This window comes from Melanostigma gelatinosum (genome assembly GCF_949748355.1).
Source record: "Melanostigma gelatinosum genome assembly, chromosome: 23".
Taxonomy (NCBI): domain Eukaryota; kingdom Metazoa; phylum Chordata; class Actinopteri; order Perciformes; family Zoarcidae; genus Melanostigma; species Melanostigma gelatinosum.
In genome coordinates this window covers 15,067,610-15,088,002 of record NC_136656.1, presented here as the reverse complement: position 1 = coordinate 15,088,002, position 20,393 = coordinate 15,067,610, and the positions used below count along the sequence as shown (strand labels likewise).

General features: G+C 40.1%; 1 protein-coding gene across 1 annotated transcript in view; it reads right to left on the bottom strand.

Moving 5' to 3' along the window:
- Positions 1 to 20,393, bottom strand: part of pde5ab (phosphodiesterase 5A, cGMP-specific, b) — a 66,193-nt gene that overhangs the window by 8,773 nt on the left and 37,027 nt on the right. Inside the window, exons 12-19 of the mRNA XM_079295748.1 lie at positions 19,010 to 19,069; positions 15,584 to 15,730; positions 11,650 to 11,775; positions 10,735 to 10,829; positions 9,735 to 9,822; positions 5,511 to 5,611; positions 4,399 to 4,476; positions 3,684 to 3,747 (exon numbers count right to left, since the gene is read on the bottom strand). Of these exons, the coding sequence (XP_079151874.1) occupies positions 3,684 to 3,747; positions 4,399 to 4,476; positions 5,511 to 5,611; positions 9,735 to 9,822; positions 10,735 to 10,829; positions 11,650 to 11,775; positions 15,584 to 15,730; positions 19,010 to 19,069 (759 nt within the window). The remainder of the gene's footprint in view (positions 1 to 3,683; positions 3,748 to 4,398; positions 4,477 to 5,510; positions 5,612 to 9,734; positions 9,823 to 10,734; positions 10,830 to 11,649; positions 11,776 to 15,583; positions 15,731 to 19,009; positions 19,070 to 20,393) is intronic.

Here is a 20,393-nt window from a genome sequence, read left to right as displayed (position 1 = left end):
TACAGCAACCACAAGTAAGGGAAGAAAAGGGACACTTTAGACTAAAGAAGACCAAAATTGTAATTTCATCCAACACTTAATTAACACAATTCAAGCAAGCATCGCGAAAACTTGAAAGAACATGGCGTTCCACTAACTTGTAAGAATCACGGTTACTCTGGCGAGACAGTCTTAAGACATATAAGAAGGCCCTCCGTAATGCCAGAGCAGCTTATTACTCATCGTTAATAGAGAAAAATAAGAACAACCCCAGGTTCCTCTTCAGCACTGTAGCCAGGCTGACAGAGAGTCACAGCTCTGTTGTGCCGAGTATCCCTATAGACCTCAGTAGCAATGACTTCATGAACTTCTTTAATGATAAGATTATAATTATTAGAGAGAACATTAATAATCTCCTGCCCTCGACCGACCTTTCCACAAATAGAGTAACCTTAGAAACAGCTGTAAACCCTGATATATGTTTAGATGGCTTTACTCCCATTGACCTTGACAAACTGACTTCAACAATTTTTACGTCTAAACCTTCCACCTTACACTCTCTTCTCTGAGACCAGTGATTCTCAACTGGTGGGTCGCGACCCAAAAGTGGGTCGCGGATCTGTTTTCAGTAGGTCATGGGCCTTTGACTGACAAAAAAAAAGTGATTTTATTTTGAAGGGCATTTTTTATGCAGCGGAATTATTCCAGCATTTCCAGCATTTTCCAGCAATTATTCCAGCACTTGTTCAGCGGTGCAGGAAAAACACCGACCAATGCGTTGTGAATCACATCACGTGATGCTGCTCATCCAATCAAATATGAGTATTCTGACAAGTTTCCTGACTTGAGTGAGATGTACACACACCGTGACACACGGGGAGAGACGAGGAGAGAGAGAGCGCAGAGCAGGACTGTTGAGTTGTGAAATCATAGGACGATCTCCAAAAGAGAAAATTGGCCAGAGAGACCAGAGTCATAGAGGTGAATTCTTCCAACACTAAATTCTCTTTTTAGAAGATGAGAAAAATATAATATTGTGGCCTTTTCACTTCATCCTGAATGGACTGAATTTAAAGCTGCAGGGCAATTCAGTGAAAATAATCTTTCCAAAATGTATTTCGTTACGAAATTTATTTTTAATCCAGCCGTTATTTTACTTGAAATGAGAAGAACATTTATTCATGTATTTCTATGCATTATTTATAATTTATAATCCATCCAGTTAAATTTGAAAAATGAGAATAATATTTGTTAAAATACAATTGATGTGTACTTTCTTTATTTGATTTGGCAGTTGTTTACTACACAGATGCGTTACTACTACTAGACTTCTTGAATATAGATATACCCAAATTATATATATATATATAATTATATATATATATATAATTTGGGTCGTGGCTCCCGGCTTGTCATTAAGGGGTGATGGTGGGTCCCACAGCCAGACCAGTTGAGAACCACTGTCTTAGACCCTATACCGACTAGGCTGCTGAAAGAAGTGCTACCATTAATTAGCACAACTTTATTAGATATGATCAACCTGTCTTTAGTAACAGGTCATGTACCACAGTCCTTCAAAGTAGCTGTGATTAAACCTCTTCTTAAGAAGCCCACTCTGGATCCAGAGGTGTTGGCCAACTATAGACCCATCTCTAACCTTCCCTTCCTCTCTAAGATCCTTGAGAAAGCAGTTGCAAATCAGTTGTGTGACTTTCTGTGTAACAATAGTTTATGGAACTTAAGTTACTGGAACATTATATTGGCATCAAAGGAACCGCACTGAACTGGTTTGGATCCTATTTATCGGATCGATCTCAGTTTGTTTATGTAAACGATGAAGCCGCGATGAAGACCAACGTCAGTTATGGAGTTCCACAAGGTTCTGTGCTTGGACCAATCTTGTTCACTTTATATATGCTTCCTTTAGGCAATATTATCAGAAAACACTCTATAAACTTTCATTGTTATGCAGATGATACTCAATTATACATATCGATCAAACCAGATGAAACCAACCAGCTCGCTAAACTGCAAGCGTGTCTTAAGGACATAAAAACCTGGATGACCTGCAACTTCCTGATGTTAAACTGAAGTTATTCTACGAGGCCCAGAACACCTCCGAAATCAGTTTTCTAATGATATAGTTTCTCTAGATGGCATTGCGCTGGCATCCAGCAGCACCGTCAAGAATCTTGGAGTTACCTTTGATCAGGATTTGTCTTTCAACTCTCAGATAAAACTAATTTCTAGGACTGCCTTTTTTCACCTGCGTAATATTAAAACAAATCAGGCACATCCAATCTCAAAGCGATGCAGAGAAATTAATTCATGCTTTTGTTACCTCTAGACTAGATTACTGCAATTCCTTATTTTCAGGCTGCTCTAATAAGTCTCTTAAATCTCTCCAGCTGATCCAGAATGCTGCAGCTCGTGTACTAACAAGAACTAAGAGGAGAGATCATATTACTCCTGTATTAGCTTCTCTGCACTGGCTCCCTGTAAAATCTGGAATAGAATTTAAAATCCTTTTACTTACAAAGCCCGAACTGGTCAGGCTCCATCATATCTTAAAGAGCTTATAGTACCATACTGCCCTACTAGAGAGCTGTGATCCAGTGATTCAGGGTTACTTGTGGTTCCTAGAGTCTTAAAAAGTAGGACGGGAGCCAGAGCCTTCAGTTATCAAGCTCCTCTTCTGTGGAACCAGCTTCCCGTTTCAGTCCGGGGGGCAGACACACTCACCACATTTAAGAGTAGGCTTAAGACTTTCCTCTTTGATAGTGCTTATAGTTAGGGCTGGCTCTGGCTTGCCTTGGACCGGCCCATGGACAAACTGGTATAGGCAAAAACTACAGGGGGACTTCCTACACTGAGCACCTCTCTCCTCCTCTTCTTCACCTCCGTCTGTATGCATTGATGTGCCATTAATGCTCATTACTAACTTTACTTCTTCCCCGGAGTATTTGTGCTTTCTCGCCTCACAGGATGACCGCAGTTTTATCTGGACACTGGTTCTTCAACCAGCCACGGCCCTGCTGACACCTACTACGATCTTCATTATTAACATTATTAATCCTATTACCGATACCATTAATGCACAGTTCTGATTTTGTCTCTTCCCCGGAGTCCTTGTGCTTCCTCTCCTCACAGGTTTCCATGGAGCATGGTTTCATCTGGACCCTGGTCCTTCCTCCTACCATGGCCCTGCTGACTCCAACTGCTAATATCACTTTTATTATTACTCACATTACTATTTCATACTACCGATACCATGAATGCACATTATTGACCTGCTTCTTCACCAGAGTCTCTGTGCTTTCTGGCCTCACAGGTTCCTGTGTATCCGGGTTTACCTGGACCAGGTGTTGCCTCCTGTCGTGGTTGTGTCATACATTGAATGTGCTGTAATTACATTGAATGTGTTGTAATTCACTGTCCTGTTCTACACATGACATCATTGCACTTCTGTCCATCCTGGGAGAGGGATCCCTCCTCTATTGCTCTCCCACAGGTTTCTTCCTCTTTCCTCCCCGTTAAAGGGGTTTTTGGGGAGTTTTTCCTGTTCTGATGTGAGGGTCCCGGGACAAGAGGATGTCAAATGTGTACATATTGTAAAGCCCTCTGAGGCAAATTTGTAATTTGTGATTTTGGGCTATACAAAAATAAATTGAATTGAATTGAACACACATAAATTCATCTTTTACCCTTTTTTGCACTGGCCAGGGCTTTGTGATGGCTGAGATGTCACATGCAGTCATCAGCATTGACCTGAAGGGGGAGATACATTGACACACATTAATCTTCACAGAGCCACACCTTAAACAGAAAATGATCAACAGCAGCTAATAGCATAAGTCCACGTCTAACCATTGTGAGTGACATTTATTGAACTTGAAGTCAACAAAGAGCATATTTTTTGTGTGTATAAAATCACTAACTGCATCTCAAAAACAAATTTCTGTGTAATGATAATTCTGTGATATGCATCTAATGCACAAAGCTTTAAAATTCTGATATTTGTATCAATAATACTTTGCTTTATGAATTATTTGCAGAGTAAAGAACAGTTGATTTGTAAAAAATAACAACTTTACTAACAGTAAACACATAGCACACAGATAGACAGACAGTACTCAGGAGTCTTACTTTCAGTTGCCCTCTTAAATGAATCATTTCATATTTTGGCAAATACACTTATCTGCTTTCTTTCCAAGATTGAGACGAGAAGATCAAACCTGTTTAGTACGGAGCTGGAGTCCGGATGTGATTAGCGTAGCTTAGCATAAAGAGTGGAAGCAGGGGGAAACAGCTAGCCTGGCTTTATTACGTGCTTTATTACTTTAATTACTTTAATGCTAGATTTGGCCAAAAAGTAGCTAAGCTGGCGTGTGGTATGAGTTTTGGAGGACTGGTACTCACCTCAATAAGTCTCTGTGATCTTCGTCTTCCCAAACAAACTGGCTGTTCTTGGTGAGCTCAAAGAACTCTCCACGCCTCCTGACAACACACACACACAAGTATAATGACACAGCAGATAATTATCCTCATACAGTATATAACCTACTTGTCTCCTCCACCACCCACTGACTGACTGAAAGAGGGATTAGATAAGAGCTGTAATCACAGGTGGATGATTGGAAATAAGTGGAAAAAAGACGAGGTGAAAGGAAGGAAGGATGACCTAAGCATGCAGACATCTTCTACATTCTGTTCTCTTCAAACTGGTTCCCAGCAGCAGCAGGCAGCTGTTTTCAGTGACAAGGCTCTGATGAATTGTACTCTACCTTCTGAGCAGCAGACAGACACAGTTAGAGACTAGCTGGTGAACATAGTGGAGCATTTAGCAGCTGAGAGTTGGTGGAGACCAAACCAGAGCGAAAAGGAAAGTGAACATTGGACTTACAGAAACACGATTAATGAATGATTATGTTGCATCATGACTCCTGGATGTGAAATAGGCAACTGCTTGCTAACAGGTTTACAATAACAACTTTTGGGATAATAATTTGTCAGTGTCCTGCAGCTCCTGAGAGTAAATGTAGCTGCAGTATTGGCATAACACATACGTTCTCTTGTTTTAAATTTGTACATTTCTTAATCACATGTAGTCAATGAACATGTATATTCACTCTACGCTAACTGTTATAAAAGAACAAGTTATGATTGAACGCTGCAAGATCGCTTATAAAAAGTACAATTTGAACAAGCTGAAGTTTGACAAGTGAAAAGAGAATTTCTGTAAGAAGTCAGAAAGACATGATCAGCATCCCGGAATGACAAGACAGGTGTGATCTGCTGTGTTCTGGAGATGAAAACAAGCTCTGATTGAATGCAACCACCACCAGTCAAAATATTCCAATATAGCCCCCCTTGCCTTCCCTCTGGCCAAATTGACTTTGCTTCTTCTGTCGTCGTCGTCGTCGTGTCTCTCTCTCTCTCTCTCTCTCTCTCTCTCTCTCTCTCTCTCTCTCTCTCTCTCTCTCTCTCTCTCTAGTCAGATTTCCATCTGGGCTTGACATTTTGGTACCTACTTCATGTACAGGGCCAGGTCAGTGGCCAGAATAGCCCTCTCGACCATCTTCAGAGTGGTCTTGTACTCATCTAGGGAGAGGCCGCTCAGGATCTGGTTTCCCTGGAGAGAGAGAGAAACAGAGGGATTATTTAATGATTTACACATAGAAACACACATGAAAGTTTGACAACACGCATGTACACAGAGTGAGCCTCTAAGGCAGGGGTCTTCAACTAAAATTCCAAAAGGTCCAGATTGAGAAAATCTCCTCGGGCAAAGGTCCGAAACATTACAATAATATTTATTTAGCCCGCGCTATTTAGTGCCATGTGTATATATATATATATATATATATATATATATTCAAGAAGCCTAGTAGTAGTAACGTCTCTGTGTAGTCAACAACTGTCAAATCAAATAAAGAAAGTACACATCAATTATATTTTAACAAATTATTATTCTCAGTTTTCAAATTTAACTGGATGGATTATAAATAATACATGAATAAATGTTCTTCTCATTTCAAGTAAAATAATGTCTGGATTAAAGAATAACTGACAAAACAGAAAGCTTTTGAAGAATATGCATCTTAAAATAAAGTAATTCATTTTAGAAAAATGTATTTCACTGAGTTTAAATTCAGTTCATTCAGGTGTGAAGTGATGTCAATCAAAAAGCCACAATATTATACTTTTGTCATCTAAAAAGATAAATCAGTGAGCATGGACTTTATCTGTGGCTATTAACACTTGTTTCAGCTCTATTCTCTCTGGCAACATCATTGTTGGACAGTGAATTCATGCGTTAGGATTCTGATCATATTGGGCTCTTTTATTTTGTGTCTTCATTTCAGATGTGAGTGGGTACGTTTGTTCAAAGGAGTTGTGCTTTGCCTCGTAGTGTCGCTTCATTTGCCGCTTTTATCAATAGTTACGGTTTCTGAACATGTGACACACTGCCTGTGGGAAGGATTAACATAGAAGAGTCTGTTCATTCTTGCTTATAAATTCTATTCTCTCTGAACACGTTTCTCTTTTTGGAGAACGTCATGTGAGATAACCTCTCTGATTAGCGCAATTTTCCTGCTCTTCTTTCTATTTCCTCGTCTCTCCCCCGTGTGTCACGTGTGTGTAAACCTCGCTCAGTCAGGAAACTTGTCAGAATACTCATATTTGATTGGCTGAGCTGCATCACGTGATGTGATTTACAACTCATTGGTCGGTGTGTGCCCTGCACCGCTGAACAAGTACCGTAACGGCTGAATAAGATGCGCCGGTTAAAGTACAAACTCGCTGCCTAATATGTATGATTCCGAAATATCGATTTTAGGTCCTGGGTCCGGATGCAACTGTGTCTGGGTCCGGATCCGGACCGCGGCCCGCCAGTTAGAGATCCCTGCTCTAAGGCAAATGTACTACTGGTAGTGTTGACCGCAGTTTGTTCTCCGATAGACCACCAAGGAGTTGCCATGACAACACGAGATTGCAAAAGCGCACACACACAAATTAATCAAACAACCCGCCCACATGTCTTGAGTGTTTATAAGCATGTTAGTTGACACATGTTTCGATATAAAGTGCTTTTAAGCGCGTGAACTTGCATGTGACATGGTTTGCAACAGGGTGTGTGTGTGTGTGTGTGTGTGCGCTTACATCTGTATGCAAATGTCTGAATGTGTCCAGCAGCAGTGGGGTTAGTGGTATTTAGAGTTTGTTTTGAGGCCATAAAGATCAGAGTATACTGTAATTCACTATATTTTATTGGGCCATCAGAGCATTCTGGCTAGCAGCTGTAAAATGAGCAGAAGAGGCATAATAAATAAGACGAAGAGGCCCGGGGCCCTGCAGAAAGTAGGCAACAACATTAAGGCCACAACATTAAGGCCATATATATATATATATATATATACATTTGTGCCTTTAAAAACGGTCCTGTGCATTAACATGCATTCTACCAGACTTAGGGTAGAATGGAGGTATAAAGTAATGAACAATTGTGAAGAGAGTTGACTCCGGACAGCTCGGTTTACTTGTATACTTTGTGATGCAAATAAATCTGCGTGAACTGAAGAAAATCCATCTCTCTTGTGTTCTGTGGGTGTTCGTTACTGAGTTCCTAACAGTGAGATCCTGTCTCACCACGAGTCAGATAGATAACAGTTACTGAGCCAGCCGTTCGGTAAAGTCAAAGAAGCAGCTCTTCAACAGGAAAAAACCACAACAATACCATGTAAATAGTCATTTTTTCTAGATTGGCCCAAAAAGGATAGATTATGGGCATCTTTTTACTGGAGAAGTTTCAATACTACTTGCTGCTGGGTTATTTTGGGCGATACATTAAAGATATCTCCGTTAACACAGAACACAAAACCTCAGGTTCCATTTAAAGTTGGTTTCAGTTCCTTACAGGAAGGCTGACAGCTTGGCCAGGATGAGTTGACTCAAAGAGGTTCCCAAGCGCTTTAAGGGCTTAAATGAGGATACACATAATAATTATTACACTACACACTATAAGCTATTACATTACCATTTTTTGGGGGTTTTGTTTTTGTTATTGGCAATGGATTTTTGCTTCTGCAATAGAAAAGAGATGACCAATTGGAATCTGGAGCATAAACGTCTACTAGTAGCTGTTGTAAGAGCACAGCAGATCGGAGACCTACTGTGAGAGATGGAGCCTCTTCAAAGAGCTCAGCTGCTGCGTACTCAATCAGCTGCAGCGGTGAAAGGTCAACTGATGTCATGTTTTGCAGAACTGTGATGAAGATGAAATCCGTCTGGGGAGAGACGATTTGCCTGATGCTTTTGGTCCCTCTCCTCTTTCCCTCCCTTCATCCTGCTCCCACACTGATATCCATGATGAAAGTGACAGCTCTTCCTTTGCTACACTCACATGTAACTGTACCTGCAGTTCAGACAGCTGGGCTTTAAGGCAGCAGCAGTTATTTCTGAAGTGAGCTGAGTATAGTAGGGTTTTCGTACTTGTGTTGTTTGAAGAGTCTCAGACTCCAAACCTAAAACCAAATGTCAACACCTTGACCATGTCTGGATCAACTGTGAGTCAGCTTTCTACACTATGAACATTATCAAAAGCAAGTACAATGAGCACTTGCACATGTGTATGACATGCTCCAACTCCACTCACGCCAAGATTCAAACTAGTAGCAGGGCAGTCGCAGTCCCATTTCTCTTACGAGAAAGGAAGTATGCTCGATAAAATGTTTCAATTAAATAAATAAGAATAAAGAACAAGGGGGGATGCTCAAACTAAGTCTTCATTGTGCTAAGACTAATCTTATTTAAGGTAAAGATAGCTATTTTAAATGATCCTACTTTGAAAATTGACAATAAATGTTGTTGAAATGATATGGAAATGCACATTGTTGAGTTTGTTTAACAGATTTAGGGGTAAACTATAGGACGCAAACATACATTATGAGGTTTGAACGTCTGCTGGGAGGACATTTTAGTAACTGGACCTCTTTGAGTGTTAATTGAATACCCCTGCACTCGCGTAAGATAAAGAGCAAAGTAATACATCTTTGTGATTTAGGCACATTGAGATCCCTGTTTCACATTATAGAGTCACCTGGTACAGTGTAGATATCAAATGTTGATTAAAGCTGGACCAATCAATACATCCTCCCACAGTTTTGAGGTGAGAGGTAGATTTGGATACATATTGATCTGATGAGCATTAAAACATAATAATAGCTCATAATAAAGCTAGTAAGAGTCCATTAGGTTTAGCTTGACTTTGCTGTATTTCTTAACTTTTATTTACAAAAATCTTGTACATGTGTTGATAGTTACGTAATAGATGCAAAGTAGTGCGTGATGTCACCTAGTGGCTTCTTGAACAGACGTAGCTACTTTCTGTTGAAAATCGTTTTTCTGCCAGTGATCTCTGGTGGGCAATCTATCGAATGGTGACACTGTTCCTTAATGACCCGAAACCTAGTTTGACATTTCTGGACTGCTATTACTTGTGGGCCGACATATGTACTGATATGTCTGCAATTATTTGATATCGGCCTGGCTAATCTACCTGTCTGGCTCTAATACTTAGGGTCTTTGTGTTTGCAATAAGAGGGGCTCTGAGCAAATACAAACACAGGTGTGGTGCCTCCATCACCTGATGAAATCTATCACTTAGACAAAGTATGAAACCATTTCTCTTTTGGTAGTTGGTAGGTAGGTGACTGGCAGGATTCCTCTGTACATGCGTGAGTGAGTGCACCTACAGAGGTGTTGAGGATCATGAGGCACTGGTCGAAGTGGTGATGCTCCATGGTGGAGTGGCAGTAGAGCTGGGCCAGTGGGTGGTCGCTCCTGTACACACACACACACAAGAAGAAACACACAGAGTGGATACAGCGTGCTCCCACACATGAATGAATGAATGAATGAATGAATTCTATTGATATAGCGCTTTTCACAGACAGTAGTATCACACAGTGCTTAACAGAGCAGACATTTAAAAGCATAAAAAACAATGTGACCCTAGGGTCAATAAATGATCTACACAGAGAAAATAAAAAAATAAAAAATAAAATAAAAATGTGAAACATATTTTAAGAGCAGGTCTAGGACATGGGTTTACTTTTACACAAACGCCAGCCTAAACAGGTGGGTTTTGAGCTGGCTTTTAAAAGTATCCACAGTATCTGTGAGGCGCAGAGTTGCAGGCAGAGCATTCCAGAGCCTCGGGGGCCACTGCCTCAAAGGCTCGGTCACCACGGCTCTTAAATCGTGTGCGTGGGACTGACAGAAGACCTAGAGCATTTGGCCTGAGAGTGCGGGCGGGTGAATAGGGGCGAAGTAGATCAGCTACATAAGCCGGAGCCTGACCGTGAAGTGCTCTGTAAGTGATGGTGAGAATTTTAAAGTGTATCCTAGATGCTACAGGGAGCCAGTGGAGAGATCGGAGTACGGGGGTGATGTGAGACCGTCGATTTGTCCTGGTGAGTAATCTGGCGGCAGCGTTTTGGATGACCTGCAGACGGTTAAGAGCAGATACACTGAGTGATGTGAAAAGTGAGTTGCAGTAGTCAATGCGTGAAGAGATAAATGTGTGTATGATCATTTCTAATTCAGGTGTTGCTACTACAGATCTCAGTTTACTGATATTTCTTTGATGGAAGAAACATGACCTGGACAGCTGCTTAACATGAGGGTCAAATGACATGGACATGCACATACATTCATACATATACTGATATGACTCATGCTCTCCTACTGTACCTCTGTATGTAGGAGTTGTTGACTCCTCTATGGTCCAGATCGTGGCTCAAAGTTGCAATCATCAGAGCCAAGACCTCCAGATCACTCAGGTTATTCTGTCAGGAGTGGAGGAAGTAACAGAAAAGTAGTGGAGTGAAAAAACACACAAACTACATCACATAATGGCAGCTGGTTAACAGATGACAATCCTTTGGAACAATTCAACCAAACAAAAGCCTCACAAAAGCCGTGTACACTCCTGTTGTTGGCGGTGTGGGCGCTCAGCACAAAGCCCGGCCGTTCCTGCATATGACAGCTTTTACACCAGAGATGAAAGCATGGCTCCACCATTGTCAATACTGATATATCCAGCAGCTGCTGATAGTTGCTAATATTTTATGCAGAAATGCATGTTGCATGTTTATGTGTCACAGAAACCACTAGTATTCAGTTTTACAACCTATTGTATTCCTGGTGCTAGGAGGTATTTTAATGCTGACCATTCATTATAGACGCTGTTTATTAACCCGTTAGCTACAAATCATGTGAATTAAACATTACTGCCAAACATTTTCCAAAACACACTGAAGGCTTTTCATTTTCTACATTCGGAGCCAGTTGTTTCAATTAATATGACTATACCATGAAAGACAACTTGCAGAGACTTTATTTATATATTCTTATTTTCTGTTCAAAGTTATTGTTGCACGGTTATGCACATGGAAGCAGGAATGCTGCAGGGAAGCTATTTGAGACATGAGACTTCAGTCTACAGCTGTTTTCTTTTTCTTGTTCATCAATGGGGTTTGATTGTCCAACGAGATTGTGAATTCAATGCTTTTCAACAGCAAACTATTCATTCTTGGAATTCCAAATGTTTAGCAACTGGCAATTTAACAAATCAGCTCATCCTAATCAGAGATCGGCTGCACTGACCTGGAGGCGTCCTGACTTGAGGAGGGTGAACATGCTCTGGGCAGTGTTGAAGGCGTGTCTCCAGTTGTGATAAGCCACATTCTTCCTGTAGTTCTTCTTCACACTCAGAACCCACTGGCACAAACTCTACGGAAGAGGGAAAGAGCAGAAAGAGATATACTTCAACCCTTGTGACCGACTTTTCCATGGTTGGATGTGCACCACGTGCCTTTTTGATAATAGCTGGTATTCAAATAATGTCTTGCATGGACAATTGAGAAGGGGTGGAATAAGAACTTATATACTTATGAGCTTATATAATAAAGTGTCTCAGCCCCATTTGGGGTTAGCAATGGTGTCAGACAAGGGGGAATATGGTCCCTAGTTCTGTTTAATCTGTATATTGATGATCTGTCCAAGCAACTGAAGCCTGTAATACTGGTGCATGATGGGTAATACTCTGGTTAATCACATCACGTCTGCAGATGATCTGGTGATCTTTAGTCCTTCTCGCGCTGGTCTTCAGCAGCTCCTCACTATATGTACTGTGTACGGTGTGGAACATGACATCAAATACAACGCCAGTAAGAGTGCTATCCTGATCTGTAGAACTAAAGAGGACAAATGTCTAAACTTCCCTGACTTCAAATTGTCTGACAATAATCTTGGTGTCTGTAGTGAAGTCAAATATCTTGGTCATTTTTTAACAGAACACATGACTGACGATAACGACATTTCCAGGCAATGTGGTATGATGTCTGCACAAGCAAACAGTCTTTCACGCAAGTTTGGTCTGTGTACAGATGGAGTGAAGATGTCTCTGTTCAGAGCATATTGTACTCCACTCTACACTGCACACTTGTGGTCAAACTACAGAACAAAGAGTCTACAGAGACTTCAAGTAGCGTACAATGACGCCATGAGAATACTTTTAAAGAGACCGAGATGGAGTAGTGCCAGTGAAATGTTTGTGGCTGCACGAGTCAACACTTTCCAAACAGTTTTAAGAAATCTCATGTACAAATTCATCTGTCGACTGAATGACTCTGTAAATGGGATCATACTTGTTTTAACCAACATAAGGTTTAGCACCACACGCTACCAGTCCAGCTGTGGCGACATTGGTACAGCTGTCTCTTTGTAAGGCATTGCTAGGCCTCCGTACTTTTATTGTTTGTGTCTGTTTTTTTATGTATTTGTCTCTATGGACCCTGAGTCTGAAATAAATAAAGTAAAAAAAATAAAATAATAATTCAGCATCAGACAGATGAATATGGAGGAAGTGTTGAGTTGGTATGAATGGCAAATGAAAACAGATCAGAAAATGAAATCAAAATATCAAGAAATATATGTAGCTATCTAGAAACCGTAAATATAAATGTATGTATGTAAAAATAAAGATTTAATATAAGACTGATATCATTTAATAACAATAACAAACGTTATTCAAACAGCACTTTTAAAAACAAAGTGCTTCACATGACCAGGATTCAAATATTTCAGGACTGAATTGAGGCAAATAAAATCAGACAACTGAAATATTACGAAAATAAAAGGGAATAAAATGCCCAACAATAATTTGAGATAAAAGTGATAATAAAAATGAAACAGATAAGACCTGTTGAAAATAAAACAGCACATTATAAAATAAACTTTTTAAAAAGATCTTAAAACAGGAAGTTTGTGAGCTGAAGTGCCCTGGCTGTATAATCGAACCTTTCTATTTTTAACGAGTCAACATAAACAGTTTCTTGCGTGTACTCATCCATGCGAGTCTGGTTTTAGTGAAGATGCATGTGTTTTCGGAAACAGTGAGAATACGATAGGATAAGTGAGACGGGTTGATTGATATTTTCATTCGTTTTAGGAGTGAAATATTCCTTAATTTACTACAAACTGACACATGCTGAACCTGGAGAGGCTGGATGACCAACTGGCCCAATGCGCCCAAGGTTCACAGCAAGTCAACTAGTCATGGTAATTTGACCCCTTAAGGATACTATTGATTAAGGAAGAGCTTTATTGTTGAATATTTATTGTGCTAACATGTTGTATATTACAGTTGTGTTAATCAAATGAACACAAACTAACTCAAAAGAGGTATTCGGTCATGAGGAGTTGGAGGCGAAAGGGTACATTCACATTGCACAACAGCTACCAGGCCTTAACTTTGGGGGAACCAGGGGGCTTGACTGGCAGGATGTTTGCCCTTTCGGAAATTGATGACTCAGCATGCTGCTAGCTAATCAATGCTCTGTGCTTTTTTTAGTCTTAATTTACTCCATGTTCATTATGAGCACATAGCGAGTAAACCTAAACTAAACTCAAATGATGATTCAGTTCCTTTATCCTTTGATCTTCGATGATAATGAAGAACTCTAGAACATTAAATATGTTAGAAAAGTAACTCAGTAATAAGATGTTGTGTAGTTTAACCCCCAGGCTGTGATGCTCTGGGCTGTTCCAGCTCCCGGTGTGAACGTCAGCCTGCGCAGCTGGAGGGCCATAATCTCCTCCAATCAAAGGCTCTTTTTATGAAGCCTCTCTCCGCAGGCACTCCGGAGGTCAGCCACCAACACACAAGGACCTCTTCACGTGGAGAGAGCGCGCTGAGGATGTGAGCCAAACCCGTGCTGGCGCTGAGGGGGAGCCGGACGAGGAAGACGGTGGGTCTGACAGACGGCCGTAATGGAGGCAGAGAGCGTGAGGGATTTTTTGCTGTGTGTGTGTGGTCTCTGAGTTAAGGATGCAGGCAAATACATAAATATGAACTCACTTGCATTCACTCATCATCCAACACACACACACACACACACACGCAAACACACACACAATTCTAATGGTCTAAGGATGCTGATAATGAGAAGCACATTGTTTTCTGCTATGAATAAAAAATAAAGCTTGTCTTTTTCCATGACATGTAGAGAACAACAAAAAAGTCATGTGAGGATAATTAAGTAGTGTCATCTGTTGTTCTAACTTCTGTGGTTATCATACCTTAACTTTTGTAACCATGCCTTGAACAAATGCTGAAGCACAAAGATATTTTCTGCTTCCCACTTTGTTTCTAATTCTTCTTGCACTTCTTGCAAAACACAACACACTGTTTCTGACATTAGATATACATGTTCAAGAATGAAATCTCTTGGGAAAACACTTTCAAAATACAAAACATATCTGTAGTTGGCAATGCCCACACACACACACACACACACACACACACACACACACACACACACACACACACACACACACACACATGTTTGAAACTCACATAAGCCTGGAGGGAATTAAAAAGGTATACACATTTCTGAAGACAGTTGTGTGTTGTATAAAGTACATCAGTGCTGCTTTGAAAGTCATTCAAATGGTGCTTGTGTGTTTTATGTTATTGCATGAATGCCATTCTGAAAAAGGATTTTTGATTGGTGAGGTTTTGATTGTAGAGTTGCATTTTGACATAGAAGTGAGATGTTTATCACCAAGTGTCTTATTTAGCTTTTATATCATTTACACTGTAATAAAGAATTTGTACTTAATTGTAATGTAATGCAGGCTTTGCCTCCACTTTGGGTTTGGAAATACCTGTGTTCATGTAGTAACGTGCAACATTCTTACAAAGTTGCCATTTTGTTCTGAGGTGAGGATGGTGCTGGAGGAACGTTATGATGTGAACAAAGTGAAAAAGGTTCATCGTCTGGGAAAATGACTGTGTTCAGTAAATTTGAGCTTTTTAGTATATCTTGTGTCCATGTGCAAACTTGAATGTGACCATGAGGTTCATCCTGTGGCAACCAAGAATGTCCACAACTAAGCTGAAAGTCTGTCCAGTATGTGTCCAGATATCTTGCTGTGGACCAACGTGTCAGATGAGCAGACAGCGTCGATCTCAAGCATTGTAATGGGAAATGCTTACGTATCATCTACTTTAATAACATCCCAGGTCACTTCTTACCGTGTACTTCATCTGGAAGTTTTGGACCAGGTTGAGGTCGACAAACATACGAATAGTAGCCTGCGTGGTTTCGGTGTCTGACAAGTCAAAGTCACTGAAGCTGAAGTCCAGAAGACGCAAGGACTGGGCTGACGGCACTGTGGATACCTTCAAAGAGACACACACACACACACACAAGTACATTCAGGGAGGCTGCAGATTCAATGATAAACAGGCGTGAATATGAATGTGTATCATCTGCATTATTTAGTTTGACTTAATTATGGTCATCATTTTACAGATTCTTAATTTAATTCTTATTTCACTTGATATGACATGACTGACATACAATTGTTGCTGCCATTACAGTAGCAGCTTTCACTGTTACCTATGATGATCAACACATACTGCATGTAGCAGTCCCTTGGTTGGCACGTACCCATAAAATCAAGCCTGTGTCCTAGACACCAAGTGACACATCCTGTCCCTGGCACCCGAGGGAGGCCTCTTAATCAGGTTATGCTGTTAGTTCAGACACTTTGCCACATGGAGAGGCGAACAGAACAGGAACTTTTGAGATGGTGATGTGCTGTCACTGTTGAAAGTGTGACTGGTGTGAAAGCTGGGCTGCACTGATTGGTTCATGTTTGTAAATTTGCCTTGATGTGCTGTCAGAAAACCAGTTCGATACTTACAAGTGAGCGTAGTAAAAACAAATCATAAAACAGTCTGGCTGCAGCGACATAATATTTGATTTCTTGTGTAATTTATGCACAAAGCCAGAGCACCAATCATACAAAAGGTTCAAGAGAGTGGGTTCCCTCCAATTCCTGCTTGTAGACTGATTATATATTTTATATATATATATGTTAGTGCTGGGCAAGTTAACGCGTTCATTTTGCGTTAACGCATTCATTAATTATAATTTTAATAACAAAGTATGAATTATATTCACATTAAGTATGAAACATGCTCCCTGCATCTCGTGAACCAAATGTTATTGCCCTTTTGTTCATATAGCAGTACTTTTAAAATAAAAGTGCGCAATACACTACTTTTGAATTCATTATTGAACTTTGCCATAACAATGCGATTCATCGCGATTAAATATTTGAATCGTTGCCCAGCACTAATATATATATATATCATTTGCACTTACAGTGCAGCACATGTTTTGATCTATTACCAGGCATCAACAGTAAGAGACATTGTTCTCGATATTCTCTAAAAATAGATCTCATGGGACAAGAAAAATAAGCGGTCAGATTATTAGACAGCTCATCAATAAAGAGGTAGATCGTCCTTGATTGAAAGAGGAAACAAAGGCCAAAGGTAAAAATATGTGCGTTGTAAATATACATCACAGATCTACTGTACTTAACATAGTTGTGTGGACCAATGGTTTTCCTGTGCAATGAAGGAGCCAGTAAAGCGACATAAAAAGAGCATACTCACTAGTTCACCTCTGAATAAAACGATGGCTAAGATGGCTGAACTGTTGTATGTGTTTACAACCTGTATAATCATCTGATTGCTGGTGTTTCTTAAAGATCTCAGCAATCACATGGCTGAGTACAATGCAGGTTCCAATCATTTTTAAAAAATGTACTGTATTTATTTACAAGAAAAGTCCACAGGGAATATTTCGATATATCAAGTAGAACTGAAATATAGCTGTTTCAGCAAGAGAATAAAGGTGAATGCTTTTGAAAGTTACCTGTTGCTGTCCATTGAATCATTATTTGACAACAAGATTTAGTATTTAACCTGAAATGTAGTTATGTATATTTTTACAAAGATGCGTCAAAAATACTGTCCAACAGTGGTCGAGTAACTTCACAGTGTATCGATAATAACATGCAGTCACTTTGTGGTACAATCAATGGACTATGGTCAGTTTACAAAGTCAATCACAACAACAGTTCTGTGCACATGAAATACAGGCTGAACAATTTGTCACAGTGCTTTGAACTCTACGAGCCCAAAATATGTCACATTCACTTTGATTTGAGCGGTCAGGAAGGCCGGCAATAACAATAGAAATGTATAGTATCCAATCTCTGGCTGTTATCCTGAATTCAGAGAAACATAGTCTTGTTTAGAGTTGTAATGTAAATGTAAAGAGATAGTGAGAACAATAATGTGCATGTGACAGTTTTGCAAAGAACATGAGCAGTATTAGAATGCATTTTCTTTATATAAAAGCAGTTAAGTTGCTCTTAAAAGCAAAACGTAAGGATTGTTTTCCCAGCCTCGATTGACATAATGGATAAATGAAACTGTGGCGGCAGACTGATTTGCCTCAATAGAGTCAGAGCTGCTGAGCAGTCTGAACTGTGGAGGACACAGTCCTATAGAGATGTCTGAGGGACAACACTTTCATTAAAACATGGCTAGTCAAATATAAAATAAAAAATAACTTCATTATTAACCACTTATCTACAAGGCTGCTGGCTACAAAGACCAAATACCTTGTTGGTCTGGTTCTCTGCATATTACAAACTCTTCACTGTGATTCTGCTGGATATTCATCACACAGGAAAGTGTTTGTGAATAAGGAGAGCTTTGAAACACTGCATTGAAAGTGAAACAAAAGAACACCTACAACTGGCCTCTAAACCCTGACACAGAATACAACACGTTCTGGTCTCTCTTTGAAACTTGCCAACAGGGAAAGATGTGATGTGTGTAATTGTATCCACTTTCTGCCACTGCAACACAAACTGCCTCTGTGATTTTAAACTTACTGTAGGTAGCAGCACAAATATACTTGGTCACACTTGGTCTACTTTATGTCTGAAAAATGTTCATGAGCAAAAAACAACACAAAACTTGTGTTCATTTCTGTAATGGTGTGTTAACTAAACAATCTCAAAAATGTGTTTTTGTTTTCTGAATATTGTGTTTTAAAATATTTTAGAAACATTATTTTATTCGAAAACAATATAACTTTGTTTCATAAAAAAATATCTAAAACCAAAATGTCACATTTTCTAAAATGAAAATTATATATATATATATATATATTTTTTCTGAGAAGTCAACTTTTGTAGTCATAACTGACTAGACAACAGACTTTTTAGGAAAGCTTGGATTTTTCATTATTTGGGAAAAAATAATCGGTACTTGAATACTTCAAATGGATACCCCATGTCAGTCAGTCCATTGTTCAAGGTAAATAAATTCAATGCATTTAGTGTTATAATGGTTTCCACACAAGTGTGTGTGTGCATGTGTGTTTGTGAGGAAAGCAGCCATATAGAGTTGCTATACTGGCGCTTTCTTGCTGATTCAGCAGTGTGGTGTTGTGCTAAATGACTGCTTCTTTTCTACACAAACTCTGCTTCCTCTGTGTGTCTCTATATTTAATAACCAATGAATGAGTGGGAGCTAATGTTCATGTGGGCATGTAAGTGTATATGGTTAAATTAATAAATTTGAATTTACCGCGGTTACCTGGAGTTCCCGCGATTCTTCCTCTGCGGCGGAGGCGTGATACGACAAGACCTGGAAAATACATGCACATAAGCAAAGATGAGGTATGCAGACTTTGGGTCATAATAGGTTCTCACAGGCTTATACAACTGCTCTCTGACATGCATCTCCAATTATTTTTGATGATTTTCTTTTTTTTGCTTTTAAGTTTAAATGGCACATGAATAAAACACAATGACAATGTTGGGAACGTAAAGGAGCGTGTTTGGGTTATCAGCATCGAAGAAACTAAATTCTTGACATCAATAGAATTATTGATGTAAGTAACAATTATAAATGATGATTAATAATAACGGGGCACCACCCTGCGAACAGGGACCAATAACTAAACGATAAAACTAGGTCTCATAATTAGTGTTCACTCATAATGTCAATAGTCTGAGTACTATTACACATTCAGAGTGAAAGTGAAGGTTTAAGTTCGAGCACAGACCACATATACAGTTATTATCACAATACGCGTGCACAAAGTAATCAGTGTGTGTGTGTGTGTGTGTGTGTGTGTGTGTGTGTGTGTGTGTGTGTGTGTGTGTGTGTGAGCAAAGGGGGGGGAGCGAGGGAACAGCTCAGTGACGTGTGACGTAGTTAGGACGTGGTGACGTCTCTCATGCGCGAGACCCAAAATGGCGGATAGCCAACAGGAGACCCGGTGTCTACATGTGTCGGTAGCTGTTTAGCACGTAGCTAGATCAGCTCAAAGCTATATGTGTGTGTGTGAGTTAGTAAAAGGGAAAGGAACAAACAAAATGAAATAAAACAAGCGATTACGATCCTCTGAAGATTTCTCTCTCAGCCAGGGGAAAGAACAGCGACTCTTTGTCTCAGCCGGCGGTTCTGACCTCCTGAACTGATGAGACGCAGCTTCGACTTCACGAGGCGGCTCGCTCAACACAGATCACAGTAGCATAGAATACACGCTACTTCTACACAACCCCAACGATCTCAGCGATCGTTAGTGTCGGCGATTATTAAGCATACACCTCGTTATAAAAATTAACAGTACTTTAAGCACACAAACAAGATAAAATAAACACAAATTAAACTCTCTCTAACTCTGCCCAGACTCTATTTTGCCTTACGGTACGATGCAATCGTGGTGATTGAGGGGAGTCTTCTGGGGGGGGGGGGTTCTACTGAGCTTCGGTGGGCTCAGCCTGCGGCGTCGGAAGACGTGTTTCTCTCAGTAGGAGAGGATCGCTGTCGTCTGGGTAAGGGACTTTCGCGTCCTTATGGCCGGAGCAGACGAGGCGCTTGGTGAGGGTGGAGGGTGTGAGCTCTCTCTGTCTCTTTCTGAAGAAGTCTTGTCTCTTCACTGCAGGATTAAAAGGGTTCGCTT